Source organism: Malaya genurostris, chromosome 3, assembly GCF_030247185.1.
Source record: "Malaya genurostris strain Urasoe2022 chromosome 3, Malgen_1.1, whole genome shotgun sequence".
Classification (NCBI taxonomy): Eukaryota; Metazoa; Arthropoda; class Insecta; order Diptera; family Culicidae; genus Malaya; species Malaya genurostris.
The window spans coordinates 160,816,938-160,841,703 of record NC_080572.1 but is presented as its reverse complement, the minus strand read 5'-3'; the positions used below and the strand labels follow the sequence as shown (position 1 = coordinate 160,841,703).

Below are 24,766 nucleotides of genomic sequence, written 5' to 3'. Positions count from 1 at the left end.
CATAGATGATAATGCCTTTAAAGTGAGTGTGTACAGTGCCAAACGAATTGTCATCGCCGTTTCAGTGACAGTTGTTCTTGTTTTCGTATTATTCACACTTGAAAATGACTGTTTATGTGCCCAATTCTCGCCATTTGCGGGAAGTTTTACTTTTATATTACAATTCGAAAAAAATGCAGCTGAAGCGCATCGAATGCTCTCAAAAACTTACGGTGATGCTGCTCTGAGTAAAAGATCGTGTCGGGAGTGGTTTCAACGTTTTAAAAATGGTGATTTCGATGTCGAAGACAAACGTGGTGGTGGAAGAGAAAAAACCTTCAAAGATGAACTCAGCTCGGTGTGATTTACTACTAGCTCTTAAAATCGGGTGAAACCATCACAGGAGATCGCTACCAAACGCAACTGATGCGCCTTAGTCGCGCGCTAAAAAAAGCGGCCAGAATATCAAGAGCGACATGACAAAATCATCCTCCAACACGACAATGCTCGGCCTCACGTCGCAAAAGTGGTCAAAAAGTACCTGGAAACGGTGAAATGGGAAGTTTTGCTCAACCCGCCGTATTCCACAGCTGTCGCCCCTTCTGACTTCCACCTATTCCGTTTGATGGCACACGGCCTGGCAGATCAACATTTGCAATCCTCCGAAGAGTTGGAAAAACTGATTGCTTCATGGATCGTCAAAAGAGGATTCCTTTCTTCGAGCTGGGATCCGAAAATTGCCGGAAAGATGGGAGAAAGTTGTCGCTAGCGACGGACAATACTTTGAATAATACATCTGTAAGCACTTTTTCGCAATAAAGCGTTTAATTTTGGAATAAAAACGGTGGAAGTAAAGTTGTACACCTGATACATTACCTTGATAAATCAACTTTCATGAAAAAATAAGATCAATTGTGTAACGTCCTGTTTGCTAAAAACTATCATTTGTGACCAAATCACTAATGAATCAGTATTGTTAAACTTTAAGCATTCAGAAATTTCTCAAATGGTATGCCCTCCCTATTCTGAACCGTCTGCAGATAAGGATTCATAAAAATAATGTTCTTCCGCACAAACCGCTCAATTACAAGAAACAATTAATATAAATATTTAGTAATCAATTAACATGATTAACCTGGCTAATGCGTGGTAGCTCCTACTCTACTTTAACTGGAAATATTAGGAATAAAATTTAATGTTTCCATGAGCTACCAGAGAGGTCTACCAGAGAGGTGTTAAGCGTCGAAGAAAAAGAATTTAACCACCATTTTCCTTCTTGAAAAATTTAAAGAACGACTATTTCGCTGCCTCTCTAACAGATATGACGTCAATCGTTTTCAACAAAATGCATGGCAAATATGCAAAATCTTATCACATCATAATTTTAGTAGGAAATTCTGATGGAATAATTTAGTTTTAGATTTTTATAACAACCTGGCTATTATACGTGGTACATTGGTCACAATCAGCATGAAGTGAACGACCAAGAAATTCTTATGCTAATACCAGGAATTAAAAAAAAGGGAAGTGATTTGAATGCAGCTGCCAAGAACGAGACTTTTGCATCGTATGCCATTTCAATTACTAGAACAGGCTGTGGGAAAAGTACCATTCGTGTATTATTTTCTTTTACAAACAGGCGTCGCGACGCAATAAGCATCCACTATTATGTATGCTGCTGTGCCTACTGTGGTGCCGTTTCATGAATCCTTTTGCAACTGTGTCCTGGTCGGCAACACCACTCAAAGACTACACAATACCACACTACAGTAGGGTACTCTTTAATAGCAACAGCCGTTCAGGATGGCAGATGCAAGATTTTATTTATAGCGACAAAATAAATAGAGCAGAAAATAGTAATGATGACTTTCCGGTGCTCGCGAGCCCTTTCTTTTATTTGGTCCAAAATATGTAGTAAGATTCGCTATGACTGAATCGCCCAGTCCGGTGAACAAAAATACAGCTAGGTTCTTTTTTCGCACTCGCCAGGATGCCGGACAGCATAAAAAGCGAAGAACTTTGGCGCCACTGATTTACACAACCGCAAAATTTGGCGTCATTGAATGTTTGCCCTAGATCACGTGGAAACAGCAGCTAGTAGCGATAAATTTAACCTTTTTGGCACGAACGGTATATTGCAGATTTGCCGTTTGCAGGAACTGCTGCATAATTTACGTTATGGTTCAACAAAGTTCAATAATTGTCTTCTGTCGAGAACTGCTCTTAGTAAATAAAGATTTGATCAGCTTATATCATATATAAGAATTACAATAAAATGTTTATATGACATGGACAACGTACAAAATTCATCACTGTTTTAAATTTCCACGGTTTAAAGATTTTTTAATTCCAAACTCCATTAGCTAAAATCGAGCTGATTCTTGAATATATAAATTTAATAGTTTGGTATCCTCCAAATTTTCAACATAACCTGTATATTGCCATAGGTTACAAAACAAATAGTTGAGGAACCTTACAATTATTCATGAAAATACTAGCTACTTCAAGTATTAATTTACAAATATTGATATACAAAGCCTACGTTATGCGGGTTCAATTTGATCTTCGCCGGCATCTCAATTTTTTTTGGAATTTTGTGAATTCCAAACGTAAATCTTCATCAGTTCCTTCATCTGTTTGCTACGATGGCGTTGTATCCAAAGCAACTGTTTTAACCGTTTCTCTCTGCATGATATTCAACAAATCATTTGAGGAAGGAACCTTCCCGATAATTTAGAAGCAGTCTTATATGTTTCCCGTGTACAAAACCAGTGATCGTAACAATGTAAGGAACTACCGTGGTAGAACGAATTTGTCTACTGCATCAAAACTCTTCAAAATAAGAGTGAGCAATTAGTTGTTCTCTCGTACAAAACATTACATCTCAGTTGATCAACACGGCTTTATGCCAAGGCGTTCGGTTAGCACTAACCTTCTGGAATTTAACCTCGACCTGTATTTCGCTTTTGGAATAAATAGTATAAATTGATGCCGTATATATTGATCTAAAAGCGGCATTCGACCGAATTGATCACCGAATTCTTTTGTGCAAGTTATCGCGTCTGGGCGCACCACAAAAATCATTGACTGGCTTTGCTCTTACCTAAGTGGTAGAGTCTTACGAGTCAAGCTTGATTCCTGTATGTCATCCTCATTCACGAACATATCAGGTGTACCTCAAGGCAGCAACATGGGTCCACTTCTGTTCTCGCTGTTTTTAATGACGCTATTTTGCTGCTCGATAGTGGCTGCAAATTAGTTTACGCCCACGAGTTGAAACTTTACCGACTGCGTGCGTCTTCAAAAGCTTCTGGATGAACTCGTTACCTGGTGTCGAAGAGATGGCTTATCGTCAGCATAGCAAAATGTCAGGTCATAACATTCCACCAATTTTTTTTTTTTTTTTTATATCCTTTATTTATACCCGGCTTTAACCAAGTTGCGGTCGTTCGCCGGCCACCGAATTTTGAATCCATTACTTTTTTACTATAAAATTGACGGACAAACGCTTCAAAGAGTTGATCGTGTTAATGACCTTGGTGTTATGTTGGATTCCAAACTCACTTTTGATTTACATCGTTCCACATTAATTACAAAAGCGACTCGACAATTAGTTTTATTGCTAAAATCGGACGTGATTTTAAGGATCCACATTGAGTCGCACTGATGAATTAGAATTAAAAATTGTGCATGTGTACCTGATTTAATATGAAGCAAAACCTCCAAACATGTAATACAATATTTATACTTCTAAGCATCGCGTTGTGTATGAACAATAAAAATAAAGGACCCGAGTGACTCCAGTCATAAGGTCCTTGAAAATAAACAAAAAAATATATAAGCATTTGCAAGTAAGCACGAGAAAATGTTTAGCTTTTGAGTTATTCCCTAATCTAGTAAATTTCAAGTAAAACGTTTTACTGCCACTCTAGTCTCTTGATATACCCGCATGGAACCGAAACAAATGTCGAATTCAATAGTAGCTTATTGCAAAACACCTGACTGATCAAGAGTTTGGCTTATTAATAACGCGTTCTATCGTACAGCTCAAAACTAACATGTGAGAAGATCACCAACCTTCGAGTGGTCCTCCATCGACGCTTAAGTGCTCCCAACATTTTTCCTGCTGTTTCCTAATTCTTGCTTTTCTAGCACGCCTTCCCCATAAATAATAACCAAGAAAACACAGATCTCTACACTATTAGTAAACCACTTTGAGTCGGTGTTCTTCTTTGCAGTACCCTACTAAAGTACCATTAACAGTGGGATGGTCATTTTCAAATCGTCTTTTGTGTAATCAACAGGTTCTTCGCATTTCGCTATACTCGTTGTGTTTACGATCAGTATGTTTATTTATACACTTAAAGCACTTCGAAGACACCCCTGAAAATCTTTTCTATTGCACTATCACCGCATGATTTTAAGCCACTTTAACAATATCTTCTTCAATCTCTCACGACCAACACACTCAAGAAGCATAATGCTAGCGAATCTAAATCCGTTTGAAACCCGTTTGTAATGTTCGAAAGAATTAAAAACCTGGTCAAGTTAGACAGCTTTACTTGCTACGATGAATTGACGTCCAACCGTTGAGTAGAAAGTCATGTCGATAGGTCAGGTTGGCCAAGTTGATGACACATCTACCACAATCTGTAAAGAATATTGCTGTTGCGCGTGCAGACTTAAGTCGAAGTAAACAGACTCGCGAAAATAATCACATTATGCTGACCAGACGCGATGTCGGGAAGCCTTTTTGTAACGCCAGCTTTTTAACACGGGAACCGCAGCCTACTGCATAGTATGAAGTCCATTAGAGATTGTTTAGATTAGACTGGCAGTCTAGTTTCCTTTCTTTCTCACTCTTTCTCGTCTCGCGCTTGCTCCACTTGAGTCACATTTGCTATAGTTGTAAAATAAATTGACACGGTAAGTTATTCACGTCAGACACTCAACACCCTCTGCATGCTGCTTTTTTCTGATACACTGCTGGAAGGAAAGAAGGAAAATAAATCTGCTTAATTTATGCACTTCGAAACTAGACAAACGCACATCAAACCCTATTGAACTGGTCGCGTGCGTTGATCTACATATGATACAAACCGCTGCGGGCAACGAGGTTCTTTTCCGTATTCGTACATCAACAGTTTAATATTGTCACATTTGCTCTTTGTTTGTAGTTCTGAAATGGTGACCATTTGTTTGAATGAATTCATTTCAGAGAAATATTTGGCATCAAAGTTTGGCAAACTTATGAATTGTTCAACTGGTTTTAGTTATCATCTAAACAGTTTACTTAAATCGAGCGAAGAACTGCCAAGTTGTTTTCGAATAAAGCCTGCGATTCAGAGCGAAAGTCGTGTACATTTGTTCGGTATTGAAAGTAGCATGTGTATTCTATGGTTTTCTGAAATTTGGTAATACCCGTGTAAGCTTCAACTAATCCCTTAAAACTCATTTGTTCAAAATAGTTTATAGTTCCACACCTATGATTTTACCACGCAAACACTTAAGAATAATGACATAGATGAATGCAGTACAGCGGACTCAACAAAAAACTACCAAAAGCCATTAGATAATTTCAAGCATATTTTAAAAAGTCTAAACTCAATGACACTAACTTGAGATATGTTTTTCTAAAGTCAAATTATACGGTGCATTGTAGCGAGAAAAAAAATAAAATCTAGACCTGCAATACCTGAAGGCAAAAAGAACGGGAGCACTTTGCGGTACTCGTGGTTTTATTTTTATTTACTACGCCACACACTCACTTCAACAGTAGATGAGGAAGAGTAGCGAGTAGGTGCAAGCATGTTGGCGGCTGAACCAACCTGAACTTAGCAGCATAGCATGACAGAAGGCAAGATGGAAGTGGGTGCATGTATGCTCCACAATCATCCGCGTCCGGCCCATCATTACCGTTACTACTCAGCTATTGAAGCACATTCGAAGAAACGCGTTCCAGCGACACATTTTGCGCAACTCCAATCCAGTGCTGTTTGGCGCTTGATTGCATGTGTGAATTAGGGTGGTTTAATTTTCTGGTCGGAGTTTTCAGTCCAACTTTGATTTAAGAGAATGTCCGAAGACATAGGACTGAGGCAATGATTGTGAATAACTTTAAAACATTTATTTATTTTTTTAAACGTATTTATTTAACCTAATTATGGTCGTTCACCGGGGTGTGAGGAAAACACAAATTTATTTCTATGGACAACATTGAACGACACTTTTGTCAAACAGTCCAAATGATGAATACTGCTCGACGTTGTTTTTCATTAGTTGATACATACTGATATAGGATAAAAAATTGATGCAGAATGCGATATAGAAACCACCCTAATTCATGTTTCTGATGCATGTAGAGTAATGATAGACGAAAGTCCCGACTTCGAAGTAGAATGCATCTATTTATAGGTTACTGTTTCTCGCTCTCCTCTTTTGGCAATCAAGCGGACCAATATTTATGTGTTTGAAAATGTTTTAAGAACGAAATAGAAGAGAATGCGGCGGCATGCTGTGCTATAGTGTAGTAATTCGTCATTAGTTAAACAGAAATGGAAGTAATAGAATTCCGGTTGACTTGATGACATCTGGGATTTTGAAATAGTTTACAACAGATAATATTAGCATAACACATAAATAAAAATAAATTTCTTTCATCATGGGATACAAATTGCTTCATCGTATAGTTGTAAGCCAATTTGAAAGGTACATGGGAAATTCGATTCGATGAGGCAATAAAGAAAATAAATAAAATAAAGAGTGTATCGGAAAGAAATTATTAACATTGGATGCGTGGCTACTCATAAACTAGTGCGTACTATTTCCATTTTGCTTATACATGTCAAATACGTGTCATAAAAAAGTTTGGTAATAAATGTTCCCTTAACACTTCAACCACCAAGTCTCAAAATTCTTCGTTGATACTGAACCGATTCGGCTGTATGTAGACTAATACTAACTTAGATTCAAGCATTGGTTAATTTTGTAGAACTGCAAATGTTTGAGCAAGTAACAAACAATGAAATTACCCAACGTTCTAAATGCTCAAAATTAATGTATGTACACTAAATTCTCATTATTTTAAATTCATATACAATGAGAATTATAATATTATCGCTATCGATGTTCAATCCCTATATTGTTAAAAATGAAAAATATTCTGTCATTTATTATTTTTGTACGTTCATCCGCACAGGCGTAGGGGCAACGTAATTTTTTGACCCTACTCCAAAGTGATTTTGTAATGGTGTGCTGCCTGAAAGACCGATTTTGTCCTCAAGCTAAACTAATTTTTCGAACTGCTCGGAATTTCTCACTGTGCAGGGGCTGATGTACTCTATTCGGAAGAAAATTCGAGATTTCGTTCGAAAAGGAGAAATGCAACCATACAAGCTATAAATATGAAGCTTAGATAACAGTACTATAGAGCAACTATTAATAAACTTTTTAAACTTATTGAATCACGAATTATTTGTATTTTCACAATTCACTTTCAGTAAGTAATTTGAAATCGATGGTTTCACAACAATTTGAAAAAAAGTTAATTACTTTTGGATTCGGGTTTTCTTTAAACAAATACATTAAAGTCTAATAAAAATAAGTTGATAAAAAACAACATATAGCGCATTAAGCTATTTCATTCCCATTTGTTACCACTCAAATAAATTAAGTTCAAGCTAATATCTAAAAACTTCCAAAGCATCTAAATTAAGAGTCCCAACTTTTTGCCTTGAGGTGTCTAATCCTTACAGAATTCGTAAACCTTTCGCAATCGTAAATTCGAAGGGTTTTCAGTAATAGATAGCTCCAACTATAGTCTAGTTATAACCTTTAACAACATGCTAACCAGTATCTAAGCGCTTGTGTGCGACCGTCTATACTTAAGCCCAAGCATCACAAACTGTGTACCGAGTATTTGTGGTTGCGCTGGGCTTCGAATGCTGGAGAAACACCTCTTAGGAAATTTAATTATATGAGCTGTTGGTTCATAAATATGCCGCAACAGAATGTTTACACAGACAAGTGTTAGGTTGAGTTCACATTCGTGCGGCATTTGCTCGTTGCATATTCATTTTATTTACCACAGTTAGCACGGCGTAGACATTCTGCGTCTAAGCTGTCTCCAACATACAAGGTAAGCAATCGCAAGGTGTGCCTGGTCTGTTATCATCACAAATTTTATGTTCCGTAAGAATAATTTACTGTCAGCATACTCTCGCACGATGCCAACCAACGAGCCGAGCCACAGCAAAAACGGCAATTTTAGAACGCTTGAATATAGGTCAAACACACGTGAACAAATGAAATGGTCTAGATTGAGTTATCTTATTTCCGACAGGTTTTAAAACATGAATGACGTCATAGAATAAATGTTGCGAAATTTGATAGCTTTTTTCTTTTGTCACGAGAAAAGATAAAACAATTAATTGTTTTGATACATCAAAAATATACAACAGAATAGAAATTAAAATATCTTAAACATCAACAGCTTCTAAATATTCAAATATGCATTTCCTTTACTGGGTTTTAATTTACGACTTGAGAACATTCCCTGAAGTCATTGTTACAGTTTAAAAATTGTAAATGATCTTTAATAAAAGAGTTCGATAGAGCTCATACGTTTGGTTTTTGGTATACATTTTCTTGTTTCATCTGCAGTCTGTTAAGTATAAGCGTGTCGGTCACAGTTTGCGATTAATAAGTAATATCGACTTAATTTTTCTTTAATCGGTGGAAGGAAGCCATGTTCCTTTACCTAAACCCTAAAGGACCAAAAATAAATTCACGATCACTATCAATTGTATGAGTAACTGAGGATTGTTGTCAATGAATAGAGAATTAAATTTAGTATGAACTTTCGGATGATTCTATACGCTAAGATTCGGGTGCGAAATCTGTTGAAACAGAAAGGCCAAATTCCACGAAGTGAATGTAATGCCAGAATATTGTTTTCGAACTTTCTGAACTAATAGATTTCATGATAGATCAATTATGTAATGTTTTAAATGATATGTTGCTACATCGATGTCAGTAGAATTTTTCATACAAATTTCAAAATTCACGATGTTTTCGATGTGAAATCTGTATCTTAACTACTATAATCACCTTTTATAGGTAAAAATAAAACACTCACAATATGTTAGAACCAAGTCGATTGTAGAAATGGTCTCTTACAAAAGAAAAACACGTTGAGCGATTGGGATATGAAACTGAATCGTAATCAGCAGATAGTTGACTATGAAGTTATTTTCCATTTAGATCGATATTTTGTCAGTTTTTGCAAATCTAAACTAAGAACTTTATATACTCAACAGATACGCTTCTGCGCTAAAAACGATTCTATAACAGGCTTCTTTTTCGATTTAAACCATCTTTCACTTTATTATTAAAAGAAGAAATTCGTTGTTTTGATTCGACGTTGGACAAGAATTACTGCTCTACCGTCCATTCCAGTGAATCTGCTAAATCGATGAACCACATAATTTGGGTTGCTTTTCAATTTAACATTCATTGTTGAAAATGCTTCGGCCACAATGGCAATACCAATTTTGTGAGACTAGAGTCAGTTGAGAAATTCATTTTCACTAGAAGTAAAAAAATCGATCATTCCAGTTAAAACGAATCAAATGATTATTTAAAACAATTGTTGAATTTTAAGGGTTTTACAATATTGTTAGTAAACGACCATTTAACTGAAAATGTTTCAAAGAGAAACAAAGTTAAAATCATTTTAATCGTCATTTGAAATAAAAAATCTTTTGGGAAAATCGTTTTACCCTCAGCTATGTTACCCAAAACGACTTCGTGTAGATAAGCGAATAAGGCATTTTAGTTTTAGAAAGATAAGGTTAGTCGCCTCAATAGTTAAAAACAGTTCGAAAAATGTGCAATACAGCTGCTATAGTGACACGAAAACTCGAAGCGAGTGCATCTTACCCTTAAGATCAATCTATCGACCAGAAACAGTAGTCAGTGAGTCAGTAGTCTCACTATAACTAATGGTTTTCTTATATGAAATGACTACTGGAGCTGAGACGACTACTGAGCAATTCCAAAAATGATAAGAGAGTCTTAAGACTTTACATACTCCATTTCGGATGAAACTTTACACACGTTTTTAGCACGAAATTTTTTTTTCTGCGCGGATGTAGAGACTAATTTGACTCAAGACTGATTTTTAAAAAGGGCATAATACAATTGATATTTACTTCAGCTATGTACGGTTGCGGTATTGACTCCTCTAGGAAGTATAGGATATTAAGAATTACCTACCTATCCTATGAAAGTACTCACTCGCACAATTCGAACAATTTCAATAGTGCAGATAGTTTCAATTCGTCAACTGCTTCAAAATTTATTACTTCCTAGAACGACGTTTTCCGTTTGATTGATGTAACAAAATCAAATATTAGCAAAAGTTCTGTTAAATATCAAAAAAATCAACTAGTACTAATGTTTGATTCAATGAAAATATTTTAGAACCAATAATATCTGGTATTTCTCGATGGAAATTAGAAAAGGTCCCTAGTGCAACTGACAGATACTCTTTGTTTAATTTCTCTTTCAGTTATTACGGCATATCCCTGTATTTTCCAACAATTTCTTAACTACAGATCGAAAGTCGATGGGTTCAGTCGTTATTCTATGTATAAAGTTAGTGAGAAGGATTACCGAAAGGACTGTAATAATCGAAAGAGAAAGTAAACAAAGAGAAACTCTCATTTGCACTTAGGAGCTTTTCTCGTGTTTGTCTTCATTTGATTCAAGAACGAAAAATATTAATCAACATCCATGAATTTGAAGCTAGGACTCAGTATATTTGATTTAGTTTAATTCAAGAGTCAACATAATTTTTTATTTGAATCTCTACTACAACATATTCGATTCAATTGCATTTAATGTACTATGACAAGCATTTGAATTAAAGAAATTTTTGATTTGATTTGATAAAAATTTAAAATTTAAATCCATATCCTAATGTATTTGAATCTAATGTGTTCTATTTCTCTGCGTGTATAAATTTTTCAACACACTTTACCCTATAATTCCGAAACCGGAAGTCGAATGTGGATGAAATGCAGGAATTCCGCATGAGACCACAAGACCTTATGTTTGTGAAAATCGCACAAACAATCTTGAGGGAGATCCACTTGGGAAAATATGACAGCAATTTCCCGGGGCCTCCGGAATCAGAAACTGGGAACGTGGAAAGCTGAAATCAGTTTTTTCGGCCGTCTACTGATAATGATTATCGAATGAAATAGTTTTGAGGCCAGTTTAGGAAAATTATGTGATGGTATAAAATGTTTAACACCCTATCATTCCGAAACCTATTATTCCGAAACCGGAAGTCGGATCCAAATGAAATTCAAAAGTTTTGTATAGGATCATTAGATAATTCATTTGAATATAAGTTTGTAGAAATCGCTATCGAAAAGTGAGTAAGTAACTTGAAATTGGAATTTTTACGCAAATCATCCTATAATTTCGGAACCGAAATTGGGATCCTAGTGAAACTTAGTAGTTTTATGAAAAACCCTTAGTCCATTCATTTGAATCTAAGTTTGTAAAAATCGGTCACGCCATCTCTGAGAAGGTTAGTACACATATGTTTATTTTTTTGGACATTTTTTATATGGGAACACAAGCACTTTCATTTGAATCTAAGTTTGAGACAATCGGTTCAGCCATCTTCAAGAAAACCCCTCCCAACTCCTCATATAGGTTTTCCTGGTTCGAAGAGGCGAATGACCGTAGGGTTAAAACCTCCATAATCGAAACAAAAATATAAGCGAAATTTGAAAAAGTTGCCATTGAATTTCATAAACTTTTCATCATTTTCTGTATCACTTGCGCGCTGCTGTTTCAAATGATGGTAGTGTGAGAAATGCACGGTGTGTTCGGTGGTATTATATCGTGAGCAAAAATTACATGTAAGATAGTGACACGGTTTTTTACAATATTGAATTTGATGTTGAAATAACGATTAGAATACAACAAAATGGTTATTATTAAAAATCGTTAATTTTCCAAGGTAAATACTAGTCATGTATTTAGCTCAATGCATTGATGTTGATGAATCAAAAATGCTTTGTTGTGTAATATCATATTATAGATACTACATCAGATTGTAGCAAACCTAAAAATTTAACCTGAACTAACTACTGAATAGATGATTTCAAGTATTATCGTTTACGTAGAAGATTGAAACATATAACATTTATATAATCTGGTACCAGAATCACAATTCAAAATAATATACCTTGATGGAAAATGTATTTGGTTCAATTATTTTGGTGTTCTAGTGAATGTCAAATATTTTTTTATTTCAAAAGTTTGTTGATCGATGATGAAATTCGACAGCGCTCTCTCATCCAGAGAATTATTATTTGGAGCTGGCAAAGATAGAATACTTCAGTGTATGCTTGTTTTCAATCATTCTTTAGAAGGAGAATCTATGCTTGCTATTAAAATCAGTCGTATGCATTGCTGGCAGGTCAATTATAAATACTAATGGCTCATAGTACTAGTGTAATAGTAACCAATAACAATTAAGATTGAATTAGGGTATACTCAAATTGTGCCTTTTCAACAAATTCGTTACGAATCAATACGAGTCTCTTTTATAAGCCAACGAAGCGTGTGGTAAGCCCACTGAACTTACTGAAAACATTCCTGGTTTCTATGTGTCGGTTCGATAAACATAAGCGGTTAACATTTTGCGCACATTTTCGGGACTAGATTTCACCTTAATGTCTGGAACTGCAATACTGGAGCCGTTACCTTATGTCGTATGAAATGAAGAATGAGACGAGACGGTTATATCTTTCGTTTGTTAGTTAATAGCTTTATTAGAAGAAATGGGTGTAGCAACAGCACTTTTATGTTGAATTAATGTTCTTTATGCGCACCACACTCCCCAAAACTGGCAATATTATTATTAAACAAAAACAAGAAAAACAATTTATTCTAGGATGTGTAATTAACTAATTAGCTATTAACAAGTGTGGAATATCTGTCTAAATCTAATCTATATATCTAAAATCATATATTTTAATACTGTTGACGTTCAACTAACATAGATATACAGATAAATTATGCTAGTTTAAACTTTACGCTCATTGTATAAAAATTTCATTTAATCTCTACCTAAAGGAGTGCTTCAGTCTAGATTTAAATATGGTACGGATATTGATTTGTTGTATGTCAAAAGGAAGTGCAGTAAATTTTGTAGAACCAACAAACAAAATTTAATTTTTGGCCCAGAGTAGTGGTTATTCGAATGTGATGCAAGTTACCATTACGGCGCGTCGCGTACAAATGGTTTAGAGTTGAAAACTGTATGTGACAATGTGTCGTGACATGCAAAGTGTTATGAACGAATAACAAGGATTGCATGTCACACAAGTAAGCTATTGGTAGAGCATTATGAGCTTGGTCGGAGTACAACAAAAACATAGAGAAAAGCAGAGATGTATTAAATATGGTCTTAAGGCATCTATTCAGAAGAGTTTGCAATTTTTTTCAGATGAGAGCTTGCTGCATGTCCCCAGACCGATACTAGATAATTAAGTTGTAAGTGAACATAATCATAGTTGCAGTTCAAAAGTATATATGATAAGTCCAAGGAAACGTAGGGTCAGGATATATACCCAGATATTTGAAGCATTGTATATTTTCAATTACGAAATCCGTTATCTGTTAGTTGAGGAAATTATAAAAAAAATTCTTGACAGTACTTTGCCAATAATTAAATGTGTGATTCATATTACAATTAAAGCAAGAAAATTGGAGACACATCCATTGAATAGGAATTCAACCAGCGTGTATCCTTAGTAAGGATTTTTTTCCATAACCGAAACCCTAAAAACGATGACATTGTGTTATGCTCAAAGTTCTCACCGAACTTGTCATTTTGAGCAAAATTAACTTCGTTAAAATACAGACAACATATCTGAGCTTCTTCCTGATGCGATGAGGAACTTGTCAAACAAACAAAGAAAACTGTATTCTTTGTTAAAAAAAGTAACAATTCTCGCCGTATCAAAATTGAATCTTTTTCTTGAGGGGCTTCTCTGTCACACCTCAACCGACGAATCGTTGTACCGATAATAGGAATTACCGCCTACATGAGACAGCTTCACCGGTCTGCGTGATGTATGAGCTTGTTTGTCATGGTCGTGCTGATTTTACCAAAACACTCTGCCGACCATCGGTATTGCTGATCAGATTTGTACAAATCATGCATGCTATCGCCGGGGGCATCTCCATTTTCAATCAATTTTTAGTGTTTTATTTTGGTATGACTTTTTTGCACAGCTGTTGCTAACTGAGTCTAACTTCTTACGATCGCAATTGGCTGGTAGTAAGGCTATATGATGCTTGGTACTGATGGGTGGATATATAGTAATTTGAAGGGGTCAAGAGGCACCCTCCATTCACCTGTAAATTCCTATCACTCCACGTACCGATATGCTCGATGGTGCGTAAAATTCAATCTATGTCCGAAGCACCCCGCATAGCATCATGACATTTTGCATGATAGAGTATAAAGTCAATAACCACCTCTACACCAGTCAGTTAGCTTCACAGCAGAAGCATCCAACGCAAACATCCACACACTACTTTTGATGGAACTGAATAAAATCCGCTGCAAGTTCATGAAAGCGTGTTATTAATCTTGCTTCATTGGTTCACAAAAGCCGCCCAGTTCGCTCTCGTGTGTCGTGGCAAATACCAGCCCGTCGTGTAGGTGCACCATGCAGTTAATGTTGTTCAGGTACCTTTCCGGTAAGAGTAGTACTGATTCTGCGAAGTATGATCAACCCAATTACAATTTCTATGAGCATCCCTTAATCTGTTCCTTATTCATACTACAACAGTCAATAGAAGAGCTACTGTAGAACGAGAACATAGTACAGAGCATTGAATTCACTCGTCAGTGCTACTTAACAGTAATTACGAAATGGTAAATATTCTTACTGACCCTACCATATGATCGAGTTCCCTCCCGTAGCCGTGGCTAAATGAAGAAATTGTTTTAGCGATATTAAACATCAACACGTGAGAGTGCGAAAGAAACGTCTCTACCGACTCTTCGATAAGCGGTCTACCAAGAATAAAACGTTTGTCACCCACTAATCCAATTTCATGTGAACAGGTGTTCCAAGCGATGATAAATGAACTAAAAAATTCCAACAACCAGTGAGCGGAGAGCAAGGTAGCATAAGATAAGCTACTACAAACCTACGTTCCATTTTTATACACACGGCCGACGAACCGGTGATTATTTTGAAGGGTTTTGTAGTAGTGCAACAAAATACGACTGTATTGTACCCACCTATATACCTAGCATTATTCGGTAAGATATGTAACACCTTTCGAAGTTGCGATACATTCAACAACTTTGGTGGCAATGACTTGTATATTGAGTTTTTGTGGTTAATATCTCTATAGCATTATCTCAATTCGATATCCAGGTGTCTGCTTTTATTTTAATTTTTTGCATTTTCGGATGTCTGGATAGACTATTTCACGAAGAAAAGAAATTAAATCCATATGGCGTTTTGTTCAAATAATGTTGTCTGGTATGGTTAAGTCTTGTAATGCAGCACTACGAAGACAACAAACCTAAAAACGAGCACTACAGTTGTTATTTTTGCGAGATCCCGCGAATAAAAGTGATAATAAGGTAAATGTACCAATAGTCATCTCATTAGTCGAGCAAGTTCCAGGTGAACTTCTGTTTTCTTCAAATAAAATACATTAATTGCAAAAGAGCCGTTGTAGTTATTTTATTCGAAATATTTTCCATTCCGGTTCATACATTTGTGCCATTCTTCTGACCCTCTATGGATACCTTGTCAGTAAGATAATTGAGCCATTTTCGAAAATTTACGAAAGAAACAAACCACTGCTCAGAAAGTACATGGCAACAAAATAAAAAGGGTCACAGTCGGATGGGGTCAGGGACTTTTTCTCTTGTGCTTCGTATTATTTATTTGTGTATTAGGATATGATTGACGTGAATAAGTCGTACTTTGATATAGGTTCACCGTAACAATTCTAGAATCAAAAAAGTGAAAGCTTGCTCAATTCACACAGTCATTCAACAAATGCGTACGATTGTCGAAATTCGAGAGCATGAAGGAAGCACGTCAGTTTCATTCGTATTCGTGTCATTCAGATTTAAGTCTTTGACAATACCCACCCACCTGTTTGTCGTGAATACTACTTACTTTTCTATGGGGCGCCTTTTCAAAATTTACGCTGTACAAGAATGGGAAGAACTTTATCGCGAATATCTCTTGATGTACTTTTTCAACAGCGTGAGAAAACCATAAATAATTGAAAAACAGTTTTCTAAAACTTGGAAATAATGAGGACAATTCATCACGCTTGCTTGTCAAGTACATATCAGTTCCGATTATCTACTGGACGAGTATAAAAGGTAAACTTTGATTGAAAATCGTTTATTTCTTCTAGTGCTTCCGACGGAACTGGATATCGATGTGAGATTCTCCCACCAAGATCAGTAAGAACAAACCTAGTATAAAGCGTGAAACACTCAGGTCTTGCTTTCATTTGGACTTCGATCGTCGGGAGCAACAGACGCCTGTAATGAGAGCATACTTTTAGCGTGGTACAAAACCTCAAACGCTCAGATCGTGCTCTCATTTGGACTTCGGTCGTCAGGTGGAGCAGTCGACAATGAAAGCAGACCTTTTCCGTGGTATAAATCATAAATAAGCAGGTCAGATCATGCGTTTATTTGAACTTCGATCGTCGGGAGGAGAATTTAGTTTCAAAATTATGTTTCAGGAACTTAGTTCCAGAATACAGGTTTAGAATTCGATTCCGGAACTGAATTCAAACTAGTTCCAAAACTAAATTGCAGTGGAATTATGAGCCTCTGTTCTAAGTTCTGAATGTAGTTTTTGAACTCAGGTCTAATCCCTAATTCCTGAATTCTTCGAGTCGGTTCTTTTTAGAACCAGTAACATATTCCCAAATAACTATGCGAAATTTTACTTTACTGTACTATATACGGTCCTTTTTCAACCACTTAGAGTTCGTAGTTGTAGGAACTTTCTATTAATTTGCTATATAAAATGCATAGCACCAGCTCAGTTTAGGTGTATCGTTTCAAATTATAATAGTGAAAAAGGAAAAAGCTGGCATAATTAATACGAATTGATATTCGAAAGTAAGAAGAAAGCTTCTCAGTTACATCCGTATTCACGACATCCAGTTATGTCAGTGACATTACACATCCGTACTTTTTTCGTTCAAAATGGAGTATTATCAAGACGAGAACAGCAAGAGTCAAACGATTCTTTCAACGGCATTTAGTTATATGTCGAAATCAAGGTTTCTGACGGAAGCCAGATTTCACTTAAAAAGGGTGCATTTAATACATGCTTCTACATATTCGTCAATATCACTTCTTAATACTTGGTTTATATAGACAGTAAAGATTTTTAAAATTTGCATATTACTCGATTCATAAGAACGTAATTTATAAAATGATTGCATTTTACAAGAATGATAGAAATAGATATATATAAAAAATACCAAGCCTTTCAAGAAGACGTGTAAACATACATGTTGCAACACTTAAAAATAAGTCAGAATATATTAAATCTACATTCGATCAGCTGTAAGAATGAATCATTTTTGACGATTGAATTGGTCGGTCTCAGGAGATATAAGATTTTTTCTAGATGTATATATCGTAATCCATTTTTTGCGTCTACACTGAGATTGGGTAAATAAAAGCCTTTCACGCATAATACCAGGCTTTGATTTCCTACTCCAAATTTTCTGATCTAGAGAAACGTATCGCCACTTAAAGCCACTTCAAAACCCTCTTTCAATACACCTAGTGGGGCCACCCTTGACGATGACCAGCATGCGGGCCACCCGTCAATATGTGCCAGCGTCACCGAGATAAGTTCCAACCCATCACCAATTGCCGACTACTATCTGGAGGTAGGATTCCCCGGAGTTCACCGTTACCCCAATGCGACATCACCATATTGTACTAGTTTTAGGTAAATAGTTATATGAAATTAGAAAATGCCCTCGGCATCTTAAAGCTTAAATTTTGTGCCTTTAAACTTATGTTATTAAATAAAAAATAGTTCTTTGTTCGGTGAGATCTGAAAGGTGTGTTGTGTCATGAGCTTCTAAAACCAAATTAAACTGTTAATACTAATCGTTAAAGATCAAAATGGGCCAGAAGACACGGCAAAGTGATTTTGTTACACGACAATGCACATGCTGCCAAAGCAAAACAGCATACAATTAAAGAATTTGACTGGAAGCTGATATACCACACACTGTATTCACCAGACTTGGCCATTTCCGACTACCATTCGTTTTCATCGATGAGCTACATATTGTGTGAGTAGCACTTCAATTCCTACAAAGAAGTCGGAAATTTGATGTCTGATTGATCAGCTTCAAAAGACGAACATTCCTATTGGCGTGTTATCCATAAATTACCGAAAAAATGTGTAGAAAACCGTGGGCAATATATTGAGTATTGTTTTATTTTCTCATTAAAAATTAGTGTTTTATTTGAACAAAAAATGATCACTTCATCCCGGTATACTTGGTATGCTGGTGATAGTAGCGTACGGAATCATAAGATTAAAAAAATTGAGTGCGAATTGTGCAAAAACGATCAGATCACATAGAATTATATGTTTTAACACGTAAGGTTGCGTGAACTGCAACACTTCATTTATGTGCATCTTAAAATATGTAAAATCATAAGGTTTTTTTTAAGTATAACGTTATATATCGTTTTAAGACCACATGTGTTGATAATTCCAAAATCATCATTATCAAAACATTTGACATTGATAAAATGACAAACAAGTTTTTTTACGCAATAGTAATTTTATGTTGGTTATATCAATTTTTGGAAATACAATACTCAGGTTTCATATACCTAAACACAAGCGTATTAACGCTGTGTGCCGATTTCATGGTAAGATTAATTACATCACACATATAGCATGCCACGTTCTACGGTTTCATTATTGATTAAATTAGCACAGCCTCCTCTTTCTTTTAGTATATTCCTACTTCTATTGCATGACACCAAACGGTGCGACTTATGACGGTTGATGTGGAACGTTGGAAAAGAACCTTGCCTCACAAGCGAAAATACGAGCCCGGAGAGCTTGCGGTGAAGAATGATTTTCTTTATCATCTGTATTACGGCCCGAAAATAGAACCTTACCGTATATACACGAACATTACATCGTTTGTCCAGAAGCGACGATTCTGTTACTGCTGTTTTCTGACTGTTGAACATTACTTTTTTCTGTGATTCGTTTGTTGGACGGTTTTTATTTCTCATATATCCTTACCAAACAACATAACTGATATGAGCATGAAATAAATTGCACTTTTTCTTGCGTCTCACATCACACAAGCTACTCGTCTTAGCATGGGTTAAAAATATCAAGATCTCATCTGCACACACTTGTTCGTCACACACCCCCAATACTGCTTGCCACTATTATAACTTTGTTTAGTTCCACTTCCTCTTCCTGTTTTTCATGCAGGTTGGCTTTGTGATCGATTTAAAGCACATTTTGATGTTATTCCATGAATTGAATCCTTACATTTTGATGTTATTGCTTCATAAATCAACGACACAGGCACCAAACAAGGGAAATTGTACAGCTTCTATATCCTTACTGCAACACGTTTCTCTGAAGTGAGAATTCAATCCGTACAAATGAAAACAAAGACCGGAAGCGGTTGCGACGAATTCTAAAGTGGAAAATAGACCGTCTTCTTTCCCATTCAAAGCAGACAACAAGCACTGTGAAATTATGTGGCACCAAACAATAGAGCAGGCGTCCGGCAAGCAAACGAGCAGCAAAATTAAATCAACCCACCAGACACAAAAGCACATGTAGGCTGACCGAAGGCCCCAACACGACTCACACAGGCTTGTATACACGGTCAGTGAAAACTCCCTATGTAGGCAACGACTGATGCCAATTCTCCGGAGCATAGCACAGAGAGCGAGAGAGAAAAAGTGAGCGAATGTTTAACTAACTCACCCAACAGCCACCAGGTATGTGGAACGAAACGGAAAACGAACTGAATATCGGGGTACCATGCTATAATGCAATGTGTATGTTGCTAGTGAAGATTACTGAACATATAAAAAATGTTCATTTTCTTCAAAAGTATAAATACTCGTAAAACGAAAGAACACGAGAAAATCTACTTTAAGCTAAGTTCACAACCGAATAAATTACATCTAAATAAACAAGGGAATAAATATAAAAATTAGTAATTTTTTTCTAAGGTCCGAAACTGATGTTTAGAAAATTTAGGTAAAATGTTTTTTAAAGTTTGGTTTCTGCAATTCCTACTCCCCTTAGTTCAGAAGCAATACAGATTCATTTCTGCTTTGTTCTCTATCGAAGGCTCTCCCAATTAAAACACTCTTTTTGAATTGAAAATTTGTAAAACAGAGGGTGCTCAGCGTTTTTGGGCGATATATTGGTGCAGTGTTGGGAATGTTAAACAGTACCGTATTCTCACATTACCATCATGCATCATTCATAACAAAACATAGCAACTTTAGATACCGAAATGGAACGAGACGGAAAAAGAACTGGAGGGTCGCGAAAAGTAAACTGAGAGGAAACACTGTTAGACACAACATAAATTAGTTGTATTCAACAAGGGGTAGGACAGTTGTACATACATTCATCGTTTTAATTCTGACACCATGGTAATATGGTAATTTGTAGTAAACTTATTGGTAATAATTTTAACATGACGTTCTTGATTTCCGAATAATCATGAAATCTCTATAATCGAAGGCACTGACAACAAATGAACACAACAAAATCATCAAAAACCCAAATCTCGTTTCACCTGACTTCGTCATTTATCTCCAATGAATCATTGACCGGTGCAAAAGCAACTCGTGAAAAATTCTTCAAAGCACCTGCTCCTCTCCACAATGAACAAGTGTCGTATAATAAGTAGTACCCATAACGAAATGAAATACAATTAAACATATGCGCCAAGTCACCGTATGGAGTAGAGTAGAGAGATAGATGAGCATCGAAGAGTTATTTTTGTTATTCAATAATCTAATGTTGAAGGCCAACTGCTTAAGGGGCGGGTAGGGTCTAACACTTTTAAAAAATCATTTATTATTTTCTTTATATTTTCTTATAGTAAAACATTTCAAGAATATTCTGTGAAATTTTCAAGCCTATTGGAACGAAACACTGGAAGTTATGAACCTTTATTTATCTATATATCTTATTCTGCGAAGAAGCCCAAGATTTCTACTTCGATTGACTTCAAAACTTGACAAAACATTCTTAAAATATTTTATTATAATAAATTACCAAAGAAAAAATATGATTTTTTGAAAATGTTGGACCTTACAGACTGCCTGTAGTTATAAATTGTGTCCATTGATTTTATAGACAAAAATCTTTAAACGCGTTTTTCTCGAAAGCAGGTTTTGAAAGTCCGTGTCCATCGTCATTCAAAAACTACTGAACCATTTTTTTCAAATTTTGCACACTTTTTCTACAGATAAAAACCAGACCCCAACGTTTTTCTTTTAGTTATTTGTTACCTTGGAGAGGTTAAAAGCTACAAAATGGCGGATTTTTTCGTGAAAAATCGTAGTTTCCACTTTGTGCAACCACCAAAAAATTAAAAAAATGTTCAAAAAAAAATCATTTGGGGTCTAGAAAAACTTCAACTCTAACTATGCTGCGTTCATTTGCTCACTTCTGATTAGTCTGCGCTGAGATACAGTGGACACCGCAAATCGTGATTTTAAGTGGCGTCCTCAAAAATATCTCTTCACCGACTTTTTTCTCAATATTTTTCCATGAAAAAAAAAACAAAATGTTGTTCGAATGATGCTCTTTATCATGCGAAACATTTGAATTTATTTTGTTGAACGATAATTCTGGAAAAAAATTCGCAAAACGATGATTTTTTCATCTTTTAAAAACAAACCTCTCCCCCCCTTTCGCTCTAAGATGAAGAGGGCAAATCGACGAGTCTTGCCTCATCTGCAATAAGTTGCAACGCGAAGAATCCCATAGTAATACAAATGTTTTTGAGAATGACATCACTATACCAATAGGTGCATTAAAACAGGTTTCATCTCTATCGATTGGCCGGTAAGTTGAGATTTTGTTGTATTCGTTCATATTCATATTTTCGTTTTATTTGCCGTTCAAATAATATGGACACTGTATGCTCTTAGCTTGGGTGGTTTTGATTTGGTTGCGCTAACCGAGAGCTGGTTTCATTTCATATTGGAAACGTTGAACTTATTTTCTAATTATAGGGTAAGGGTTCCCTATTTCATCTCATTAGTAAGGACGTTACCCTAAAACCCTGATTTAGCCACTAAAATCACCGCGATTTTTTCATATTTCTGCATAATTCGCCTTGTTCCACATTGAAAATTGATTCACATTCCTTGGAAATTAAAATAATATTTAAAAAATCAACTAAAAATACTTTTGATATGTTCACTACTGTGCTCCTAATTTCATCTCAAAGGTTTTATATTCATCCTATCGTTGGTCTGTTATTCATCCCATAAATTAGCAATAGCGACAGCAATCAAAACCAAAATATTGCACTATTACACTCTCAGGTTCAAAATGTCAGAATTTTCCTTAAAAAGGGCCTAATGCCAAGTATGAGACAACACACGATATTTTTAGAAACAGTTTGGAATCGTTTCAACGTTTTACATTTTTTGGATCGTTTTCGTTATCTTTCGTTTTAAATTTAAAATTTTACTGTGCAGCTAATTTGGAGAACTTAACAAAAAACAAAAAAAATTGTTACTATTTAGGCACTAGCCCTTCTAAAAACAAAATGCAGAACCAGAGCTGCCATTTATACAGATTTATCTGTACTGTATAGATTTTTGCGTTCGCATACTAATTTAAATCAGATTACAGGTTTTATAAAGATTTTCTAAATTTAATACAGATTTTAAAAGGTTCATAAAAAGTGAGAAGTAAAATGTTAGGCTTTTCTCTCTGAGTATCTGTTAGTATTTGATTGCAGTACTTCTTTAAAAGTTAAATAATCAACGGATAAATCCAATGTTAAAATGGAAATCTTTTGTGCAAATTTTGATGATGAACACTGAAAAACATTTATATTAAAATTTTAAATCAATTAAAACTAATTCATTTTGTTAGTGAAAACAGATAGAGCAGATATATTTTCTATGAAAATATCTGGCAAAAAAAAACCGCTGAAGCACACACACTTAACAGTGTTATGTAGACATATAGCGGAAAGAAATCAGTGCTACTAGATTTGTCACAATGGTTATTTCATTCATTATTATTCGAAGCCGAAATAGTTTTATTGAAATATAGATATCAACAATATAATTAAACTAATGTCACGGAAACCAAAAAACTACTTGTTGATGATAATATGAAGAAGAAAAATAATTTTGTTACATTACGAGAAAACTTGGCAACTTTGCGAAACCAAATGAGATGAAAGTAAAGCGCAATCAAGTGAACTAAAAACTTTCATCTCATATTCTTGAAAACTTTTATTGCTTGTCGGGTAATTTATGAAATTTTTAATCCTTAATTAAACAAGTGACAAGTGAAAATTACTAATTATGAAATCATTTAGCATTCAATAGTAGTGTAATTGTGCGAAATAGAGATCATGTTTTGAGACGAATCGATTAGTAGAAATTCAGAAACTTTACGAACTTTAAATCTTGAGACGAAAATGTGTCTTAAATTGGAAAGTGAGTTTGTTTTAATAGAAAAAACGTGCTTAATCCACCTAGCAGTGAGATGATACCTTTTTTTATCATCCGCATGTGTTTTCTGCATGAATATTCCTCGGTGTTTTAGTTCTCATGACATTAATGACCGTCATTTCAAGCGGCAATTTAAAGTTCTATTCACTCGTTACCCTGTAATGTCGAAACTGCAAATCGGATCGAATTTGCATCTAAACAAGTAATAATCGATTGAACATTCCATGAGATGTCGAAATAAGTTCCATTTTAGAGTTTTTCGTCATTATTTACGGTACTACCAGAACCGGTATTCAGGAACCAGCATAACCGAATACGATTCGTATGGCCATAAATTAATATGACGAATAAATTGCAATAGTTTTGAGTCCAACTTTGAAGCTTTTTTGAATTGTTATCTTCTATATCGGTATGAATTTTAAAAACTAATCACCCTGTAATTCCAGAATCGGATAAATTTTCATTAATTTTATATTGGACTTTAAATTTGAATTTTTGTTTTTCAAAATTCGATTTGGCCTTTTTTGAGAAAATGATTGAGCTTTGAGAAACGATTCGATACTGGAACAGGAATTCTAAAATTGGTGTAACCGAAGTCAGTTAAATCCACCTCAAGAGCTGTATAGTTTACATTTGATTCAAACTGTTTGAAAATCAGTGTAGACATCTTTGAGAAATGGTAGTGCGAATTAAATTTTTGGGTATCTTCCGAATTGAAAACCGCTAAAACTGAAATAAATTTATTGGTTATCGACTATCCAAATCTGCAAACCCGATAAACCTGATTATTTTATGTGAAATAGACATTCTTATACTAATCACCCTGTATCTCCTGAACCGGAGGTAGGATGTGACTAAAACGCAAGATGTTTTATAGGATCTTAAGACCTTTCATTTGAATCTTAGATCGGTTCAGCGATCTGCGAGAAAAATGAGTTACAATTTCGTTTCGCA

General features: G+C 35.4%; 1 protein-coding gene across 5 annotated transcripts in view; it reads right to left on the bottom strand.

Moving 5' to 3' along the window:
- Positions 1-24,766, bottom strand: part of LOC131435069 (uncharacterized) — a 117,273-nt gene that overhangs the window by 76,935 nt on the left and 15,572 nt on the right. Inside the window, exons 1-2 of one of the 5 annotated variants that reach the window (XM_058602559.1) lie at positions 19,235-19,960; positions 4,057-4,965 (exon numbers count right to left, since the gene is read on the bottom strand). The exons of 2 other annotated variants lie outside the window; for them this stretch is intronic. In XM_058602559.1, coding sequence (XP_058458542.1) covers positions 4,057-4,097 — 41 coding nt within the window. In that variant the 5' untranslated portion in view covers positions 4,098-4,965; positions 19,235-19,960. Of the gene's footprint in view, positions 1-4,056; positions 4,966-19,234; positions 19,961-24,766 lie in introns of those variants that run through there. 2 more of the 5 variants (XM_058602560.1, XM_058602561.1) reach the window with 2 other exon arrangements.